This window comes from Thunnus albacares, chromosome 9 (genome assembly GCF_914725855.1).
Source record: "Thunnus albacares chromosome 9, fThuAlb1.1, whole genome shotgun sequence".
NCBI lineage: Eukaryota > Metazoa > Chordata > Actinopteri > Scombriformes > Scombridae > Thunnus > Thunnus albacares.
Genome location: NC_058114.1, coordinates 6,839,978 through 6,859,317, shown reverse-complemented (window position 1 = coordinate 6,859,317; position 19,340 = coordinate 6,839,978). Strand labels below are relative to the sequence as shown.

The following is a 19,340-nucleotide window of genomic DNA, read 5'->3' as shown; positions in this document are numbered from 1 at the left end:
ATAACCTGTCATGTGTTGAAAATATTATATATAAATATAATGTTGGTGGAGACCAAAACGGAGATAAAAGAAATTGAATGTTGGACTTTTATTTGGCAGGAAGCCAGAAAAACGCCTACAAATGATTGCTATTGTTGCTCTGTGTTTGCTGGATGTGCAACCTTTTGCTAAAGTTTCCCACATCAACTTATAAGGCGATAATATGTCAGTGTTGTGTTCACAGCTTGTTTCTGAAGCCCCCTAGTGGCAAAAACTCAATAACTACAGGTTTGATTCCACTTATCTGAACAACAATATACTGTATGTTTCTTCAAACCTCTTCAAAATCTTAAACAAATTACTCCACAGCCATTGCAATTCTAACATCTTTCAAAATCAATAGTAAACGGGCGTCAACTTTGTCAACAAAATGGATCATAACATGCTCTACAATAAAATTAGAAAAGGTTTTTATATGGATATTTTGTACACTGTTGCACTGATTTTTACCTCTGCAAGAAGGGAATGGTTTATCCCACCGTCCATCTTTGCCACATATCAGCACTGAACTACCAACAAGAACTGTGCCAGGACCATCACAGCTAAATGTGAGTATGTGATCAGGAACGATGGGATCATCATTTTCTGGCAAACCTTTTACTGTTATCCCTCCATTTGCAGGCGGGGCATCACAGCTCGAAGCTGGAACTAAACACAAACAGTCAGTCAGGCCCACTGAAGGAAAAAAAAGCTGAACAGGGCAACAGTTTAGATGTATAAATACAACAATCTCATCAGCCAACATTAAAAAGTACTTTTGCAACAGAGAGAAGAGCCTAACGCCACTGAGATCCTTTAGATTGAGGCCAAAATGCAAAATTTGTGTCTCCTAAATAATAGGCATAAACCAAAAGAAATGCTACATCTACAACTGCTAAACTTTTTTACCTTCAACTCAGTAGACATAGAAAAAAAACCCTATACATCATTTATGCGTTGCTTTGAAGATTGATGTTTACTTGCTAGCAATTGCAGTCAGTAACATAATGCAATGGTCTTAATAATCCTTTCAGGACCCTAATCTGATTTTCATTTACTTTTTTTTATTCAAATATTTATAAATGTTAGCATGTATATTGAAATCATCATGTTCAACTACTAACAATTCACTGTTTACAAGTAGATCTGTGCCAATAATCAAACAACTGTACTTCTCAATTCTGAGTTACAACTTAAAATTTACTCATTCACAGTATTTCATAGCTTTAATTTTGTGTATAAGAGATGATAGTCAGATAAAATAAATGTGATTACAGTGCTATTAAGAAGGTGGAACAAGATATACATTTAACATCTCTTTCTCTCTTTCTCATTTGAAATTGTGCTGCTGTGCCCTTCATGTTAAAGAAGACACATTATGCACATGTCCAGATCCATATTTTTATTCTGAGGCTCTACTGGAATGTCTTTGCATGATGTGACAACCTCAGCAACAAAGATTATGGAACAGACAGATGTTTCTGGACATCTGTGATGAGCCAATCTCTTCTCTTAGGGAAGTGTTTAGGGCAGGCTGCCTTGCATGGACCATTTTTACATATGTTCAACTCAAGTTTTGGAACTTGGAACCATGTTTAACATGGATATCCAACATCATGACAGTAACAGAAGATCACAAAAAGCATGTGTCCCCTTTAATTTGACACCACTCCACTTTGTAAAGAATATTTTTATGCAAACGAAACAATTTTATATGCCACTGGCTCTTCCCTATTATCTGGCCATTGCAAACCTAATGAACCTAATGAAATGACAAAATATATTGTTGTTCATACCCTCCACAACAACACATATAAGGGTTTTCTGATCTGATGCCACTATCCACAGGAAGAAATTGCAGTTTCAAAATGAAAACTGTTTTCTGGGTGCTCATTCAAGGATTAGACTAACGTGTTAAACTGCTATCACATTTACATAATGAAGCTTGTGTCTGAAAAGGACTTCTGTTTTTGTCTTACAAAGTCTAAAATGATAATAGATCTTTTTAAAAAATATGATCATTTTTATAACAGGTCCTGTTTTGGATTAGTGGATTACTGCAGTCCTTTGCTATCATCCAATATATCTACAATTGGAGTAGTCACTCAGTCGGTGGTGAAAGAGTATAAAAGAAAGCCATTTAACTTACAATAGCACGCTCCCCGATGGACTGCCAGCCAGCCTGTGCTTGTACATACGTATTTGATGGTTGGACCTGATATATAACCAGGGTCACAAGTGAAATGTATGATGTCTCCTTCTTGGTACTCAGCTTTCTTGGTCTCCTCTGAAATGCTGGCGTGAGGAACATCTGGGAGCTCCGAACATGCTAACAAATAACATGGTAACATGGGAAAAGAAGAAAAAATTGTACACATTGTCTCATCATTCAGAGATCTAATGAAGATCTAATTGACACAGTACAGCATTAAAAATAATTAGGTCTCCAAGAACCCAAAAGGGAGTAAAGTATTCATCAGCATCCAGTAGGCTCACAGAGAGTATATATTCATAGTCTGCCCATCTAAGATTGACTGATCACCTACTAGAAGGGTAGAGACGATAACTATGACTCTGTTTCATTCATTCCCAAGCCACAGTAAAGCAGACCTGATACAGTATGACTTAAAGGTAATGTCTTGGGTTCTTTGGGGTGATTGTAGATTAGTAGGTTAAGGGGGCGGCCGTTCATGACAAGGTTGGTGGTTTGATTGAATGTAATGTTCAAGGTTCAGCTTTGTTGTAATCATACAATACAGAATTGCACAATGAAATGCAGTTTAGTATCTGCTGGGAGTGCAGTCCTTCTGTGGAGGCAGCGGTTAATAAATGGCCTCTTTTAATAGGGCCTATGTTGATAGGCTTATTTGAGTGTATGGATGCATTAAGATGAGACCATGTTGAATGTTTTACACCTGAACTGCAGCAACAGTAGTCAGTAAAGCAACTTAACTCACAGTAGCACGTTTCCTGCCGGACTGTCAGCCAGCCTTCATGTGTGCAAACATATTTGGAGGTTTCATATGATGTATAACCGGGTTCACAAGTAAAATGTATCACATCATGTTGTTGGTACTCAGATTTTTTGGTCTCTTCTGACACATGGGCATGAGGAACATCTGGGAGCCTCAAACATGCTGAGAGACAAAAACATGGCAACATGACAAAAGTTCCACTCTTACACTGTATCATCAATAGTTTGCCTTATATATGATAGTAAAGAGATGAGGGGGAGCTGGACACAACGATAAAATCAATGGATATCCACATCACTGAATGGCTCCTAAAATAATTATAAAGATTATATGAAGAATTTTCACATGATCCTCATCAAGTATACCTTTTCTCCATACACTCCACCTTTTATATGAGGTACACATCTGAGTAGCTAAAGAAATTTTTATGTTGAAATGGTGGAATGAATTTATAATATATATATGAAAAGCTAAAAATACATCATAAAGACATTATAACAATGATACAAAGCTGTTACATTAGTTAATGCATAACCCATTTTAATAGTCCAATCCTCTATATGTGAATATTTTAGATGTTTCATGTGACAAAAAAAAAAAAAAAAATCGAGAAAATAGATTTTTTGAGAGTCAGTCAATGTTGCAAAAATCCTTCACTCCTATGATAAGCAATTTTTTCATTTTTCAGAGTCATGTAAATAGGAAGAGATTTAGCTATGTGACAGTGTGCAATTATAAACGGTGGGACTAATTAACCAACCGCCCTGCACATTTGCACTAATTCCTCTTCGTCTTGGTTTAACATAAGCCCTGTTTGTATCTCAAATCTACACCTGAGAAATTAAAAACTCCTACTTACCATTTTGTGATAAAGAAACTGCCACATTCCCCCACAGTTGGAGGAGCAGAAAGATTAAAGACAACTGCATGCTCTTGTGACAAATGCTGTTTTCTGAGCAGAACTCCTGTGTGTTTGTCTCCAGCTCGTGTCCTCAGGGGACACTGAGTGTCGCAACATGCAGTGCCCAGTGGGATTGCACAAGGTTTTATGAACACAACATGATAAATGGCACATTCAATTTATACACTCTCATATATGTTCTGTATCCTATCAATACTGTAAAGGAATTTGTTCTCAGTCAGAAAACTTAAAACGTTTAGGTGTTTGAAATAGTTTAGTCTGTATAAGAATGGAAACACTTTTTGTTTGCTTTCATCGATTGCTGCCTTGATCATGTTCGCTGGTCATGTTTTTGAAGTTCAGGAAATGAAACATTCTGCACAGAAGTTGTAAGGAGGTGGTTGGGGTTCCTGTCCTGTTGTCCACATGTTGTTAGGTTTGTACCACTCAAACACTTAGTTACGGTCAGGGAAATGTTGTAGATTTGGTTAAATATTTTCTGGTGATGTACAATATTTTTTTAACTGTCAACAAATCCCATGATTGTTGTTTCCATTGTTGCAAATTATTAAAAACACACCCGTGAGCCACACTACTGCACTAGGATATTCCTTCACCATGGGCACCGTAATTTGAGTTGACCCCTCATGCACTATTCTGCTGTCATGAATCTCACCAAATCCGAGGCTGAAAATAACCCTTAAAAATACACAATTTACTCCAGTTTAAGTAATGTTTGCTAAAACGTGCACTATAGCCCATACCTATGACCCATTTTTAAAGATCAGAGTGAACAAATGGGCTTGGGGCTGAGAGCAACAGACAGGCTGGGGGGGTCAAAAAGCATTGAGGGATGGACTAATGCATTGTTGGCTTTGGTATTTTCATGGGATTTGCCGACAACAAGAAAAGTGCTGAATAATGCCAGCTTTATCCTTAAAGTACAGTTCTTGAGTAAATGTACTTTCCACTACTGATCATTGCACCCACAGAAGCATCCATTTCAAGCATCTCAGGGCAGGAAAATGGTCCTAATGATCCCAAACTTAGGATTTAAGAACGTGGTTGCAAAGGTGGAAAGTATTGAGAGATGGATTGATGAATTGTTGTTTATGGTCTTTTCATGAGATTAATCGACAATAACAAAAACACATCCTTTAACCAAGACCATGATCTTTCCCTAACTTTAACTAAGTACTTTGAGTTCCCTCAACCTAACCAGAAACGTGTTAATCATGCTTTTGTTGCCAGGAGAAGATGTTGGAAAATCAAACAAAATGCATTGATGTTGATCATTTTGAAGATTTTCTCAGTGTGAGCATTGTTAATTGACAGTGAAGAGTTTCCAGATGCATTCAATATAAACCTTTTCTCTTTATGTTGATAATCACTGACTTGTTGTCATTAAGTATATTTTCAAAATATATTTGTAACTGAGGATGCGTTAGTTATTTATTTTCCCCAGGAAAGCTGATCTGTCTCTCCCTCTTGTAACACTGAAGACTCAAGATGGGACACATTGACTTTACTGTCATAGTGCATATACATGCATCTGATTATAGAGGCAGAAAACAAAGAAGACAACGTGAACAAACTGTATATGTTTTATTAAAATTGAAAACTGAAGTATAGACAGTGGACCAGTGCACAACTTGTCTAAAAATTAACTCTGATTATCTTTTACATGTTTGTCCAGACAGCTCATGTTTATCACTTCCAGCTGACTAAAACTCTTAATGGCAAGTTGGCAGGTGCATCACGCCATCATAACACTTCTGACGCATTCTCACTCTGCCGTCATGTGTTGTTCCTGTGACACACCGGAACCCTATTACATCATCATGGGCTGAATACAATTTATCTGCATCTTTATGTCTGAATTCAAGATTATGTGCTATCAGGAGTTCTTTATCCACAGTGCAGGGTTCTGTAAAAGATAACAGATAAATAACATTACATTCATGTGATGTATGAATTTACAGCATACTCCATATATGATTATTGTCAGTGTTGGGTAAAAATATATATTTAGTATGTAATCAGTATCATATTAAATTACAATACTCTGTATATAGAGCACACATTGCATGCCAGAAAACCATGAAACAGATAGGAAGGTTATATTGCCTTATTTTATACCTTTTTAGATTGATTAAGATACTGCACTACTTTAAATGATCTACAATGGAAAGTATCTATCTCAGCAGCTAGCTTTCATGGCTATATCTTTTTTTGTTTCAGCTGTCTATTGGTCTATCTCTGTAACAATTTAACATGTTGACTTACAGGAATAATACATTTCTTCATGTAGTTACTGTATTTTGGCTTTGTACAGCAGAATACTTTCTCTCAGGTACATATGAAATTTAAGAGTGGTTCTGACCTATCAAAAACACTCATTTAATCTTTTGTATTATCTGAATGGAGTTTAAACATGATGCACAAATTAAGCAAAATAAAACATATAATAAAAACAAACTTGATGCAAAATTATATCCTGTGCACCATATCATTGTGGCTTGCCAATTAGATTTTATTTTATCAGCATATTTTGGCAGAGCAACTTAAACATTTCAGTAGTTTCAATTAATGTTTTTATCTATGTAAAATAATTACGCAAAATACAAGATTAAAATATGAATATGACTTACTGAGGCATTTTATCTCTCCAGTCCATTCACCATTGTTGCAGGTTTGGTAAGGCTCGCCCTCCATGACGTAGTATCGCTGACATATGTATTCAACTTTTTCATTATGCTCATATCGAGGTTTAGCACTGGTCGTGGTGTCTCCATTTGCAAGGACAGGTGGTCTTTCACAGCCTGCAGGAACTAAAAGAATGTGGGTGATAACAGAGAAAGCAGAAGTTTAGACATTATTGAGGTGAAAATATGACATTTTTCTAGAGTGACAGATGTTTGACTGTGATTTGCAGTTACACGATATTTTGCAGTTACATGTTTTGTGGCCTTAAAAGTGAATGTAAATGGAAACAACTAAAAAAATAAATACAAATAAGTCATTTTCAGAAAAGCTCTTGTAAGTCTTTCTTATAGAAGCCTGTAATTCTATATGTTTCCATTATGACTTTTAATGACTATATGTACAGTCAGTATTAACATGTGCTGTTTATCTGGGCATGTTATTCTGATAACAAGATATGATTTAGTCTTTGTATTTACATCTGGTATTAATAAGCACTCTCTTTATCTTGACACTGTGATCAGATCACAGATCAAGAACAAGCTAAAGGAAAAGGAGAACTAAAACAAGTGGCACATCAGCTGTTTGCTCCTGTTTTATGGAAATAATTGAGAAAGATGAGAAAAAAAAGCTCTGACAAGGGAAATGAAGCTGAATTTCTTTTAGGAAATCAGTATTCTACAAGGTTTATGCCGTTAAATCAAAATTGATTAACAGATATTTAATGTATTATTAATTTATATTGAATAAAATAAATATTTAATAGGTTAACATTATGTGTGCTCATGACTTCTCTATCCAAGGTGCAGGGTTCTGTAAAAAATAACAGATAAATAACATTCATGTGATGACTGAATGTACAGCATACTCCATATATGATTGTTGCCAATGTTGGGTAAAAATACATGTTTAGTATGTAATCAGTATCATCATCTTTCTTGTCCATTTGAATGGTTATCAATAAAAATCAATACACAATTTAAATGTAATTATATGTGATTTAAAAGATATCAAATCACATGAATTTCACCAGAATTTCATCAGTATCATATTAAATTACAATATTCTGTATAGAGAGCACACATTGCAGGCCAGCAAACCACAAAACCGATAGGAAGGTTATATTGCCTTTATTTTATGTCTGTTTAGGTTGGTTAAGAACCTAAAACCCCCCAAAATGTAGATACTGCACTACTTTAAACTATCTGCAGTGGAAACTATCTATGTACAAACAAAATGTGTTCTTTCATCTTTCTTGTCCATTTGAACGGTTAAAAAATCCATACACAATTTAAATGTAATTATATTTGAATTAAGAAGAACCTAAAACCTAGAAAAATGCAGATACTGCACTACTTTAAACTATCTGCAATTGAAAGTGTCTATCTCACCAGCTAGCTTTCACTTGATGTATCGCTTTTGTTTCAGCTGTCTATCGGTCTATCTCTGTAACAATTTAACATGTTGACTTACAGAAATTAAACATTTCTTCAACATAATCTTTATATTGTAATAACAGATTCCAAAAAGTCAGATTCCTGTCTCAACTTAATTTTCACCAAATATGTAGTTATTGTATTTGGGCTTTGTACAGCAGAGTTGTGATATTATCAGCATAATTTGCAGCATTCACCAGTTTTCTGGTACTTTCTCTCAGGTACATATGAAATTTAACAGTGTTTCTGACCTGTCAAAAACACTCATTTAATCTTTTGTATTATCTGAATGAATTTGGCGGTTAAACATGATGCACAAATTAACCAAAATAAAATATATAATGAAAACAAACTCGATGCAAAATTATATCCTGTGCACCATATCATCCTGGCTTGCCAATTAGATTTGATTATGTTATCAGCATATTTTGGCAGAGCAACTTATACATTTCAGAAGTTTCAATTAATGTTTTTATCTATGTAAAATAATTACCCAAAATGCAAGATTAAAAATATGAAGGGAATTATGACTTACGGTGGCATCTCATCTCTCCAGTCCATTCACCATTGTTGCAGGTTTTGAAAGGCTTGCCCTCCATGACGTAGCGGTTCTTACACTTGTATTCAACTTTTTCATCATGCTCATAGTGATGTTTAGTGGTGGTCTTGGTGCCTCCATTTACAAGGCGAGGTGGTATTCCACAGCCCGCAGGAACTAAAAGAATGTGGGTGATAACAGAGAAAGTAGAAGTTTAGACATTATTATGACATTATGACAAAAATAAATATAAATTAATAGTTTCCAGAAAAGCTGTGTAATTATTTTTCTCATGGTCTTTATGTCTATATGTATATCTATTGTTATTCATATGACTACATTTACATCCTGATATTAACATGCTTTTAATCTGGCTACATTATCAAGATAATGACATCTGATGACAGGCCTTTGCATCTTGGATCTCAATATACCAATTAGGTAGACGGAACCTTTCAGACTTGTCAATATACAGTACACGGCATGTCGCAAGTCAAGGCACGCAATGCAGGATACACCAGGTGGGCCAGCATGACATGCAAGGCAAAGATCTCGTGGCAGAATGGAGATAGGTGTATAGATTCATAGAATGATTTTCAGCAACCTTGCTGACTAGGCTAACACCATTCAAGTTCAAATGTATTTCTCATTTAAACCATACATTGGCATATATAACAGAATGAAAACATAACGTACCCAGAGAGGCCACAACTTTCACTTTTTTAAGCATTTTTACCCAGATATATAACCTGTCATGTGTTCAAAATATGGTAATCCAATGCCATTAAAATTAAGGTTACATTCTACATAATTTAAACTTTTCACATGATTTTACTCCAGATTTAACAGATGGCTAGATGTAAACAAACAAACAAACAAAAAACAACCATGCATTCTCCACTGCTTATTTGGGTCCAGGTCAGTAGAATGAGCAAGGTAACCAAGACTTCTTTCTCCCCAGCAACGTCCTCCGGCTTCTCCTGAGGGACCCTAAAATATTCCCAAACTATATGAGATACAAAATCCCTCCAGCATATTCTGGGTCTGCCCTGGAGTCTCCTACCAGCTGAATGTGCCCAGGCCACCCCTAAATGGAGACATTCTTATTCTTTCAGTCACTACCCAAAGCTTATGAACATAGGTGAGAGTTGGAATGTAGATGGACTAGTAAATTGAAAGCTTTGCCTTCAGGCTAAAGAAAAATAAAAGGAAAATCCACGAGTCTTTGTTCCATGAAATCAATTTAACTTGGTTGAATCCTTAAGATCCACGTGCATTATGAATGACATACAAACTACAGACTGTCCAGTGACCGAGTGGTTTTCCTACACAGAGCAGATGGTCAGCCATCACCCCACAAATCTCTTACTAGCTTGCTACTCTGGACTGTAGGTTTGATGATTTATAATCAGCTAACAAATAAGCCCTGCTGGGTTTACGGACATTTCACATCCATGCCATGCAGGTCAGACAGAGTCGATGCATTATTATTATTCTTATTCTTACTCTTTTCCAAAATTCTGTGTCATAACCAATTTCACACTAGTGTGTTGAGAGTGAAAACCTTCCACATTGATGTATATCTTCATCTGCTGGAGGGGACGACTGCTGACTGTGAACAAGCCAAATATCTGTGCTTTTGCTGTCAGTGTAAATGCATCCAGTTAAATTCTGCCACCGCAGTGATGGCAGTATTGCTTTAGAGTGCAACACATAAATCAGCTAGCAGATTTGTCTATACTGTAAAAGGAAATCAGTGCTGATGGAGAGGCTTGCTAGCACTAGCACTACTTTGGCTAGCCGCGTTGTTCATGTGACCCTCGCCTTGTACTTATGTCATAGCGGTCCCCTGAGAGTCTCCCAGAGTGATACTGCTGTACGGGCTCTGCTTATTTTTCCTTTGCAGAGGAAGGATTTGGCTATATCTTTCTTAGCTGGGCAGCTTGAGATAGCAGGAAGAGACAGAGTTATAAATTGCATTTAAATCTGGCTGAGATGTAGCCTGGCTGATTCAGTCATATGTTGCATTTTATCTGTAATGACCTGCATTTTTCCCTATTCATGTAAAATATCCAGATTACATGTTAATACCTGGTAAAATGGGGTCTAAATTATTTATATAAAACATGAAACACTAAGAATAACTGCTATATTTCAGGAAGAAGAAAATAGCAGCACAAAAGATAATATGCATGAAATTGACATGTTTCTCACAAATAAAAAGCTGGGTTAAATTTGATGTGGCTTTACAGTCCACCTCATCCTGAAATAGCAGTTTCAGCATGAATTGCTTCACAATATAAAGAAATTGCCCCTCTTCCTTTGCAGTTTTCCTTTAAAAGGCAAGGTAAATAGAGTGAACGCAAGCCCTCTGAGGGAAACATCTGAAAGCTCGGTCATGGACCACCTTTAACCATCATTTCCTCAGATAAGGAACAAAGGGATACGAGAAGGATTTATTTACCTCCACATGTTGGGAAGGGACCACTCCATTGTCCGTCTGCTAAACATTCGACCTCTTCCTTCCCTTGAAGAGTGTGTCCACGCAGGTTGCAATAAAACCTTAACTTTTCTCCTTCCCTTAGTTGTGCACCTTCTACATAATTGTGGAGCTTTACTTTGCCAAGTACATCTGTGACTGTGCATGTGTCTGTTTTAAGGAAGAAAAACAGTTTTATCACCAGGTTTATATAAACAGCAGCATATATGACTTATGATCCAACTTTTTGGGTCTCATGAACCCAAATCTGATGTAAATCTTTGTCTAAGTCTTTACCTCTGTATGATAAAACAAAGATAGTTGCATTTACAGTGACCTTGCAAATATGAAACCTTTGTCTTGTACGACTCTGTTTAGGATATTAACCAAGCATGTTTTATTTTTTTGTTTTTTGTTACTCATGGTATTGTGCCGTCCAAAAAGTATATTTTTCAACCTGTATTTCCCTCTTTCAGTCTGATTAATAGCTACACAGGCTATTTTTCATTAAGAGAAAATGCTCATCAATTGTCTTTTTTTCGCGAAATTTTCATAAGGTGCAGTAAAGATAGTTTTAAAACTCTGCAACTTACATTTTCTATAATTTTTGAACCCACTGTAGCTATAGAAGCAAAATATGACTGCCAACACTATAGTTTTTAATTCTCAACTCCTGGTGCACTTTTCATCTTCAATCTCTCATGATATGCCAATGATAATATCTTGTTTCTCATATAATTTCTCTGTACTACACAAGCAAGCAGTTTTAAATAGTCCTAATGAACTTTCCTGTAATGTTCACTTTTTTCCAAGTTGGTAATATGTACATGTAAAATAGTTTGGCATTCAATAAAATACACTGGATACCTTACATACATTTATACATTTTATCTATATTATTATATATTAAATTCTATGCCAAATGCACAGATCTCCATCTGTCATCACTTGCTCATTGAATATTTCTGAGAATAGAATCATCTCATCTTAGTTGCAAACTCATAACCAGAGTTCACTTGGTATTTGTACATAGATTTAAATTGCCTGTCAGGAAAACTCCACCATGATTAGTACTCACATAAAGTATTATATTTTCCTTTAGTTATTATCTTTTACCGCCCAGGTGCTGGTGCTGATTTTTCCATCTTAAATACAGTTCTCATATACCATATGAATGTTGAAAGCGTTATCGGTCACAGGCCTTGACTGAACTGCAAGAAATGGGGGAAAATAATCCACAGTTCTTGTTTTGTACAAAAATGCACTCTGAAGTTTAACGAAACCCTAATATGAGGCTTCAGAATTCTGAGTTAGCTAAATTGTGTGTGCATATTTTCCAAAGTTAGTCTTTTTAGTAAGAAATCCCCTCCTTGAGTTTTCCCAGACAGTGTTTCCTTCCTGAGCTGCGGCAGATGGATACTTCCTGGTATTTCTGGGACAAAACACTGCCAATAAACCTATATGTGACTACCAAGACTAAGATACCAACATGATTTAGCTTGCTTAGACTGCTGAAACCAAATTAGCTTTGGCTGAACCTTACAATACATTTTTAAACAGAAAGAGGACTGTGGATTTTGCGCCCCGTCTTTTACAGCGTAGTTACACTACTAAGAGATCTCCTCGTGGTCAGTATAATGAGGAGGACCCACAACTCTCCCAACCTACATATGGTTTGTGAGAATTGTGTTCAGATAGACTTCAAAAAATCGGCACCTATGCTATAAGTCTGCTTTCATTTGGCCTTCTTACCTTTACATGTTACTGGTTTATCCCATTCGCCGTTGACACATGTTGCACTGCCAGCTTTTTCACTTGGTGTGAAACATCTATACTCAATGACATCATCATGCACATATCTTTCTTTATCCTCGGTGACCCTCATTATATCCGTCTCATCTTCGGGCTTGTGACAGTGCACTAAAAAAATGTAAGAATTACATTGTTACCTGACATGTCCAATTAGATTGTTTTGAGTTAGAAATGTTATTTGCTGGATTTAAGTTTTAGCAGCGTTGTTTTTAAATGTATTATTTTACCACTTGCTTTTCAATCACAATCTAAATGTTAAAGAGTTTTTTCTCAAGGTATTATTGCTCGGACAGCAGAAATATTCTTATTATATGACTTAATATGATTAGTTAAATACATGAATTTCAGGCTAAATGCTCTTGATGTTGTATTGAAAGCTCAGCTGGGAATAAATACAGATTTTTTTGTAACATATTTGCAAATGTAACACGTTTCTTATTGCCAGAAAGTTACTTGTATCCTTGTCTACACAGGTCAAATCAAAAGTATAAATTGAACCCATCTTCATCTGGTTTAAAAGGGGAGAGCCACTGAATGCAAAACTGGAAAACTTCCAAAATTCCATTTTTCTTCCATTCATTCATAATAGCATTCGGCATCTTGATGAGTCAACATGCTACCCAACTGGAAATGTGTTAAAGGTTTTGTGCAAGGCTTTTGAAAGTACGTACATGTACAATTAATGTCCACCTTATCCCAATGCCCATTTGTGCATGTAATCATGCCTTCTCCCTCCATTGTATACTTCTGGCGGCACAGATAAGTTACTGTAGAGCCAGACGAGTATTCCTTCTGATATGCACCACGAACAACTGCATTCTCTACTCTAGGTGGGGCCTCACAGGGCTTGGAGATAGCTGCAAGAGATGAAACATGAGAAGTATTAACATACATCTCATATACGTTTTTATAAACAATAATATCTGATAAAATAAGACTGAAGATGACTCATGTGCACAGATCTTTTTGAATGGGATTTCTCCAGATTGCCAATTCCCGTTTTGACAGGTTAGTTCATGAATCCGAGCAAGATATCCTTCCTTACAAAAAATCTGGAAAGTATTTTCTTGATCCGTACCAGTTCCAAAGATCACTTCCCCATTAGTAATATTAGGCACTTTTCCACAACTGTTTTCATCTAGAGTGGATATGATTATAAACATTAGATCCATATATTGTAGCTAACAAACATGCAGTAAGTAAACCAAATTTCTGTTTTGAAATGAGTTCAAGTCTGGAACAAACCAGGTAACACTGTGTGAAATAAAGAAAACATGTTAAAAGGAACAATACAGTATATTGAGAGACATTTAAAGAGAAGAATTCATCCATCAGCAATATCAATGCATAGCTTAGAGGTACATAAGATGCACATTGTCTATATTTTTATTCTGGGGCTCTACTTGAATATCTTTGCCTGATTCACAGTTGAAAAAACTTCTCATTTATCTTATGGCCCCCCTCCTGATGAGCCCTGCTCTGTTCTGATTGGTTAGCTCCCAGAAGTTGCCTCTCAGCAGACTTCCACCAGCTCTGGAGGCTACGTAAACAAACAAGTAGTAGTAGGATTTTGCTTCTTTTTCATGTACTGTACTGGCTTTCGACTTTTTCACATATGTTCACATGTGAAAAATCACAAAAAGCACGATATGTTCACTTTAAGCATACAGTGACCAGGCAGCGAACCAATGTTACATTGTTTTACTGATTTTTTTTGTTTGTTTTTTGTGTTTATGTAGTGTTTCTTAAGCAAGGAAAACTTTACTGATTAAAACCTCAAAACCTCATTTCATTTTCTAATTAAAACATCAACAAGCTGCTGTGGTAACTTTGCTTCATGCAGGTTATATCTAGACTAGTAAGGCATTCAAAATTCTTTACCGATGCATTTTTGGATTGTAGACCACTTGCGCTTGTCACATTTGGCTTCACCCCACCAGCCTTTAGTGACAAGCTTATAACCTTCTTCGCAGGCATAATGCAGTGTTCCATTTAATACAATTCCAAATCCATTTTCAATTTCAGCTTTGGGACATGTTATGGTAACAAAGAAAAAGTTACAGTTCTTTATTACCATGAACATGAACAGTAAGTCAGTCCCTCATACATGCATACAGTACACTGCAGCTGTAAATATTCACTAGAGCACCAAGTGGCTGAAAATAGTCCCCAATAAATGAACGATTACTATTACTGTTTGAGTAACCTTTGCTGAAAACTACAGTGCCTGGCTGTTTTAGGAAAATTACTGAGCCCCCTTTTTTAAAAATTAAAATATATATTTTAAACATGTTGTTTACATGTTATTTCTGCTGAAGATTTACATTTTCAACAGAAACAAAAGGATCTGGGGTTGAGTGGCTTTGGGAAATCAGTCAATACTGAGAGATGAACTAATGCACTATTAAAAATAAGGAAAGTGTAACTTTAAGTACAGTATACTCCTTGAGTAAATGTACTTTCTACCACTGATCACACCCACAAAGCAGAAACAATATTGAGTTTCAAGGTAGGAAAATGGTTGTGAATGGCCCGAAACTGCTTGACTGCAGCATATTTGGAAATATTATTAGGTTTAGGATTTAAAACATTTATTATATTTCTTAAAGATCTTCTCTAGATGTGTTTTTAGACGTATGAAAAATGCTCTACTTTGAATATTATATCATATAATATTGTGTCTGATATGGATTTTTTTGAAAGAAGTTCAATTATCCTGTTAAAATCCTTAAAAAGACGTCTACTTCCTCTCCCTCATTCAAAATTCCAGAAATTATGAATATTATATATAATTCAAAAGTTGAACTGCTGGACACAAGATGTCTTCGACTTTGCTAAAAAGTCCATTCTTGGTATTTGTGCGCTGAAGGTGCAAGTTGGATACTGGACCAGGATTCTGTCCAAACTAGCTGTGTGTCACAATAACAAAACACAACAACAAATGACAAAAAACATGAACAAATAACAAAACACAACAACAAATGACAAAAAACAACAACAAATAACAAAACACAACAACAAATTGCAAATCAAATTAACAAAAGAGAAAACACGACAACAAATCAGTAATTGTTGTCATTTGCTGTTGTGTTTTGTTATTTGTTGTTGTGTTTTGTTATTTGCTGTTGTGTTTTGTTATTTGTTGTTGTTTTTGTTATTTGTTGTTGTGTTTGTGATTTGTTGTTGTGTTTTGTTATTTGTTGTTGTGTTTTGTTATTTGCTGTTGTGTTTTGTGAGTTGTTGTGTTTTCCTATTTGTCACTTCAGGGCCACCGTACTTTTTGGCACATACATCATTCTGCACAGTGAAGCTCAATCATCCAACTGAAGTATGAAGAAGAAAAACATATTTTGAATGGAGGGGGACTTAACATGGGAAAGTTATTCCAACGTTGTCTTCCGAGCATGTGGTGAATGAATATAGATTCAAAATAACAAGGACAGGATTATCACTCCATCCATTTTGCCTTCTCCTTAGAAAAGCAAGTTTTGACATTTGAAATTTACACCAAATTAAAAAACGAGGAAATACAGCTGCTGTTAATTTAGGATGTAAAAGCTGTAATTGCACTTATTGCACCTCAAAGCTGCAAAACAATGCATTTTAAAGTCTGTGTAAAGGAAAATCTGAGATCTCTTTTAAACACATTTTACATGTTAGAAAATAATTGCTGAAAACATGTGAAAAGACTGTGAACTATTTAGTACTGAATTGTGGAGTTAGAGCGTTAAACTGTTTTTCACCATTTCTGTGCTCAGGATTTTTTGGACGGGCCTGAAATGGTGGCTCAATGATGTAGACGGGTTACTAGCATGACCCTTCCCTCACTATATAAACACTAGAGCACACGTACTCATAGTTACTATTTTTACATCAGGTAGTTTTACAAACTTTAATCAGAGACAACTGGGATTCACTTCTAATAATCTGCTGTTACTGATAAATGGGACCATTTCCGGTCAACATTAGTGTCCACATTTACCTACAAAATAGGTGCCGAATTAACCAGTGGCTCCTAATTTTACTTTATTGTTAAAATATCATCCACGTAGCTTGCCTTACACCTACTAACAAGGCCTATTTTAAATTGTGTATTGTTATACAGGAGTTTGGTATGAGTGCTGTTCACTCAGAGGCTCAGTTGGACTGTGCTTTTAGCGCCTTCAGCAGACACGCCCCCAGCATTTCAGAGCATAGAATACTGCTTATTTTTCCACAATTTTGAAACCTAATTTTATATACTTGCCGGTTTTCTTAATCATGCAAATTTGGCTGAGTGGTTAATTACACATTTTTCTGTTGTGTGACAAACTCAGAACACATATATATTATTTTCCTGCCACTTACAATTACAAGATGGCACTGCATATTGGTTATATATACATGAGTCTTGAAACTGTGTGTAAGCCTAGATACTGTGTCAGATGGACATAGAGAGGATTATTGTTTAATTCATAATTGTTCTGTTATATCCATGAGCTAATCAAAGTACCAGCAAAAGAGTACCATGTTTCATGGCTTTGAGCTTTGACAGAGATTGTTTTTCACATTACAAGCAGCAGATTGAACATATATTTTTTGTGCTGTCTTTAGACTGCAGGAGGGATTTCATCAACTGAGGGGGAAAGCTTCCATACAGCCTGAAAGCAGTTGTCAATGACAGGTGATTAGCGGTAGTTTGGAGTTTCACTCTTTTTGTGCTTACTTTTATCTATCAGACAGGAGCTTCCCTGTTTTCCAGCTTAATGATTTAAAAGTCACTGGAGTTGTTTTCTATGTTTGGCATTGACTGCAAGTTAATAAGTTTGACAAGTTCAGCCAAGATGGTAAATACATGCATGTAAAAACAGAAATAAAGTGATAGAAAAATAGTTTGAAAACACTTTGTCATTTAAACTGTATTGTGTTCTGTACTTCCTCACCTTCACAAGTGTTTTGCCCCACCCAACCATTTGCTGTACAGGTAAGAGTAAAACGTGATTGACCACCCCTGCAGACATAATAGGCCTTTCCATTTTCTCTGTATTCCTGCTCATAATTGTTGCTAATGACTGCATTCTCGAAAACCATTCCGTCACATTTTATTTCTGAAAAAAGAAAAGAAAAGAAAAACAAAAACAAGATGCAATTATTCAGTGCTGCACATACTGAGTGTTGTTAATGATAGCAGTGTGACAAAGTGCTTCTATATGACATAAAGTCTCACTGAGAATAAAAGAGATTTTAATCTCAGTGAGACTTTTACTTGGTTAAATAAAGGATATACTGTATGTAATGAGGCTACATTTACTTCACAGCTGTTTGTACACATATAAATGTGACATATATAAATGCAGAAATAACTGTTGGTGGCTGTATGAACTTATAAGAAAAGATCACAGAGCGATAGTGATCTGCTGACTACTTTATGGTTGTTTTTCAGCTTTAGTATGTACAGTACATTGAAATAAATTTCTAAACAAGTTGAATTTAATTTCTCTCATTCACTCCTTTGCTCTATTGTTCATCTCTTTATCTCACTCTTTTTATTGTAGTTGAAAAGTCTAGTACACTACTACTGTGTTTCAACATAAACAAAAATAACAAGAATTTTTTTATCTTTAGTCATGATATCCATACTGCTGGCTCCCTGTGTTCGGCTGTATTAACAACTGCTTTTAAAGGATAAGGCTGGCGATTTTCTAATCTCATATGCAGAGCCAAACCAACAATGAACTAATCCTAGTATTGTGTATGTAACCAAAGCCTGAGATACTGCAGAAACACAAACAGGAATTCACAAAAAGTGAGTTTTAATTCCTGATTTAGTTCCTGAGTTTAGCGGCTCTTGGTTTCTAGGACAAATTAGAGTAAAAAGGGTCATTAGAGTAAAAAAGATCAATCTTTACTGGACCAAAATCCTCAGAGTGATGCAGATTTTGTCTTAATTTTAGACTAAGGGGTAAAAACATTGTATAAAATTAGTTGATAAACTAGAAAATTACTCCTATTTACTCCATTTTCTCCTCCTGATGTTTCAAAGCTCCTTCCCCACTTGCATAAATATTCACAATACCTTGACAAGGTGGATTTGGACTCCACCCATCTCTGGTGCATTCGAGCTTATCAGCGCCATCGGTTTTCTTGTACCCTGACCTACACCAATAGCTTGCAGTGTCACCCAATGTTATTCTCTGTCTCCAATAGACATTCCAGTAATGCACATCTTGGTGTTTTTGATTGGGGCATGTAACCTCTAGAATAAGAGAAAAAAATGTGTGTATCAATTGATCAGGATCAGATTAACCATCATCATCATCATCATGGGTTTATAAATACAGAAAGGAATCATTATCTGTCTCTGGCACTAAATAGGGTGTACAGGTTTTGCTGTAATCAGTCTTCCTGTTCATACTGGTCATTTGAAGATTCCTTCAAAATTCAAGAGAAAATTAAACTTTTTGCTCAAGCAGGTGTCTGAATAAGACCTATCACTCCC

General features: G+C 35.8%; 2 protein-coding genes across 2 annotated transcripts in view; both read right to left on the bottom strand.

Moving 5' to 3' along the window:
- LOC122989690 (complement factor H-related protein 1-like) overlaps nt 1-18,989 on the bottom strand; it is a 34,090-nt gene extending 15,101 nt beyond the window's left edge. Inside the window, exons 1-9 of the mRNA XM_044362724.1 lie at nt 18,918-18,989; nt 17,783-17,949; nt 14,744-14,906; nt 13,815-14,000; nt 13,534-13,719; nt 12,803-12,970; nt 11,036-11,221; nt 8,569-8,748; nt 6,546-6,725 (exon numbers count right to left, since the gene is read on the bottom strand). Of these exons, the coding sequence (XP_044218659.1) occupies nt 6,546-6,725; nt 8,569-8,748; nt 11,036-11,221; nt 12,803-12,970; nt 13,534-13,719; nt 13,815-14,000; nt 14,744-14,906; nt 17,783-17,932 (1,399 nt within the window). The 5' untranslated portion in view covers nt 17,933-17,949; nt 18,918-18,989. The remainder of the gene's footprint in view (nt 1-6,545; nt 6,726-8,568; nt 8,749-11,035; nt 11,222-12,802; nt 12,971-13,533; nt 13,720-13,814; nt 14,001-14,743; nt 14,907-17,782; nt 17,950-18,917) is intronic.
- LOC122989693 (sushi, von Willebrand factor type A, EGF and pentraxin domain-containing protein 1-like) lies at nt 140-4,005 on the bottom strand. Its single transcript, XM_044362727.1, has 4 exons — nt 3,853-4,005; nt 2,976-3,155; nt 2,168-2,347; nt 140-687 (listed from the first exon to the last, which is right to left on the bottom strand). Exons 1-4 carry the CDS (start codon nt 3,920-3,922, stop codon nt 338-340), a joined length of 780 nt encoding a protein of 259 aa, XP_044218662.1. The 5' UTR covers nt 3,923-4,005; the 3' UTR covers nt 140-337.
- Nucleotides 18,990-19,340: the final 351 nt, after the last annotated feature.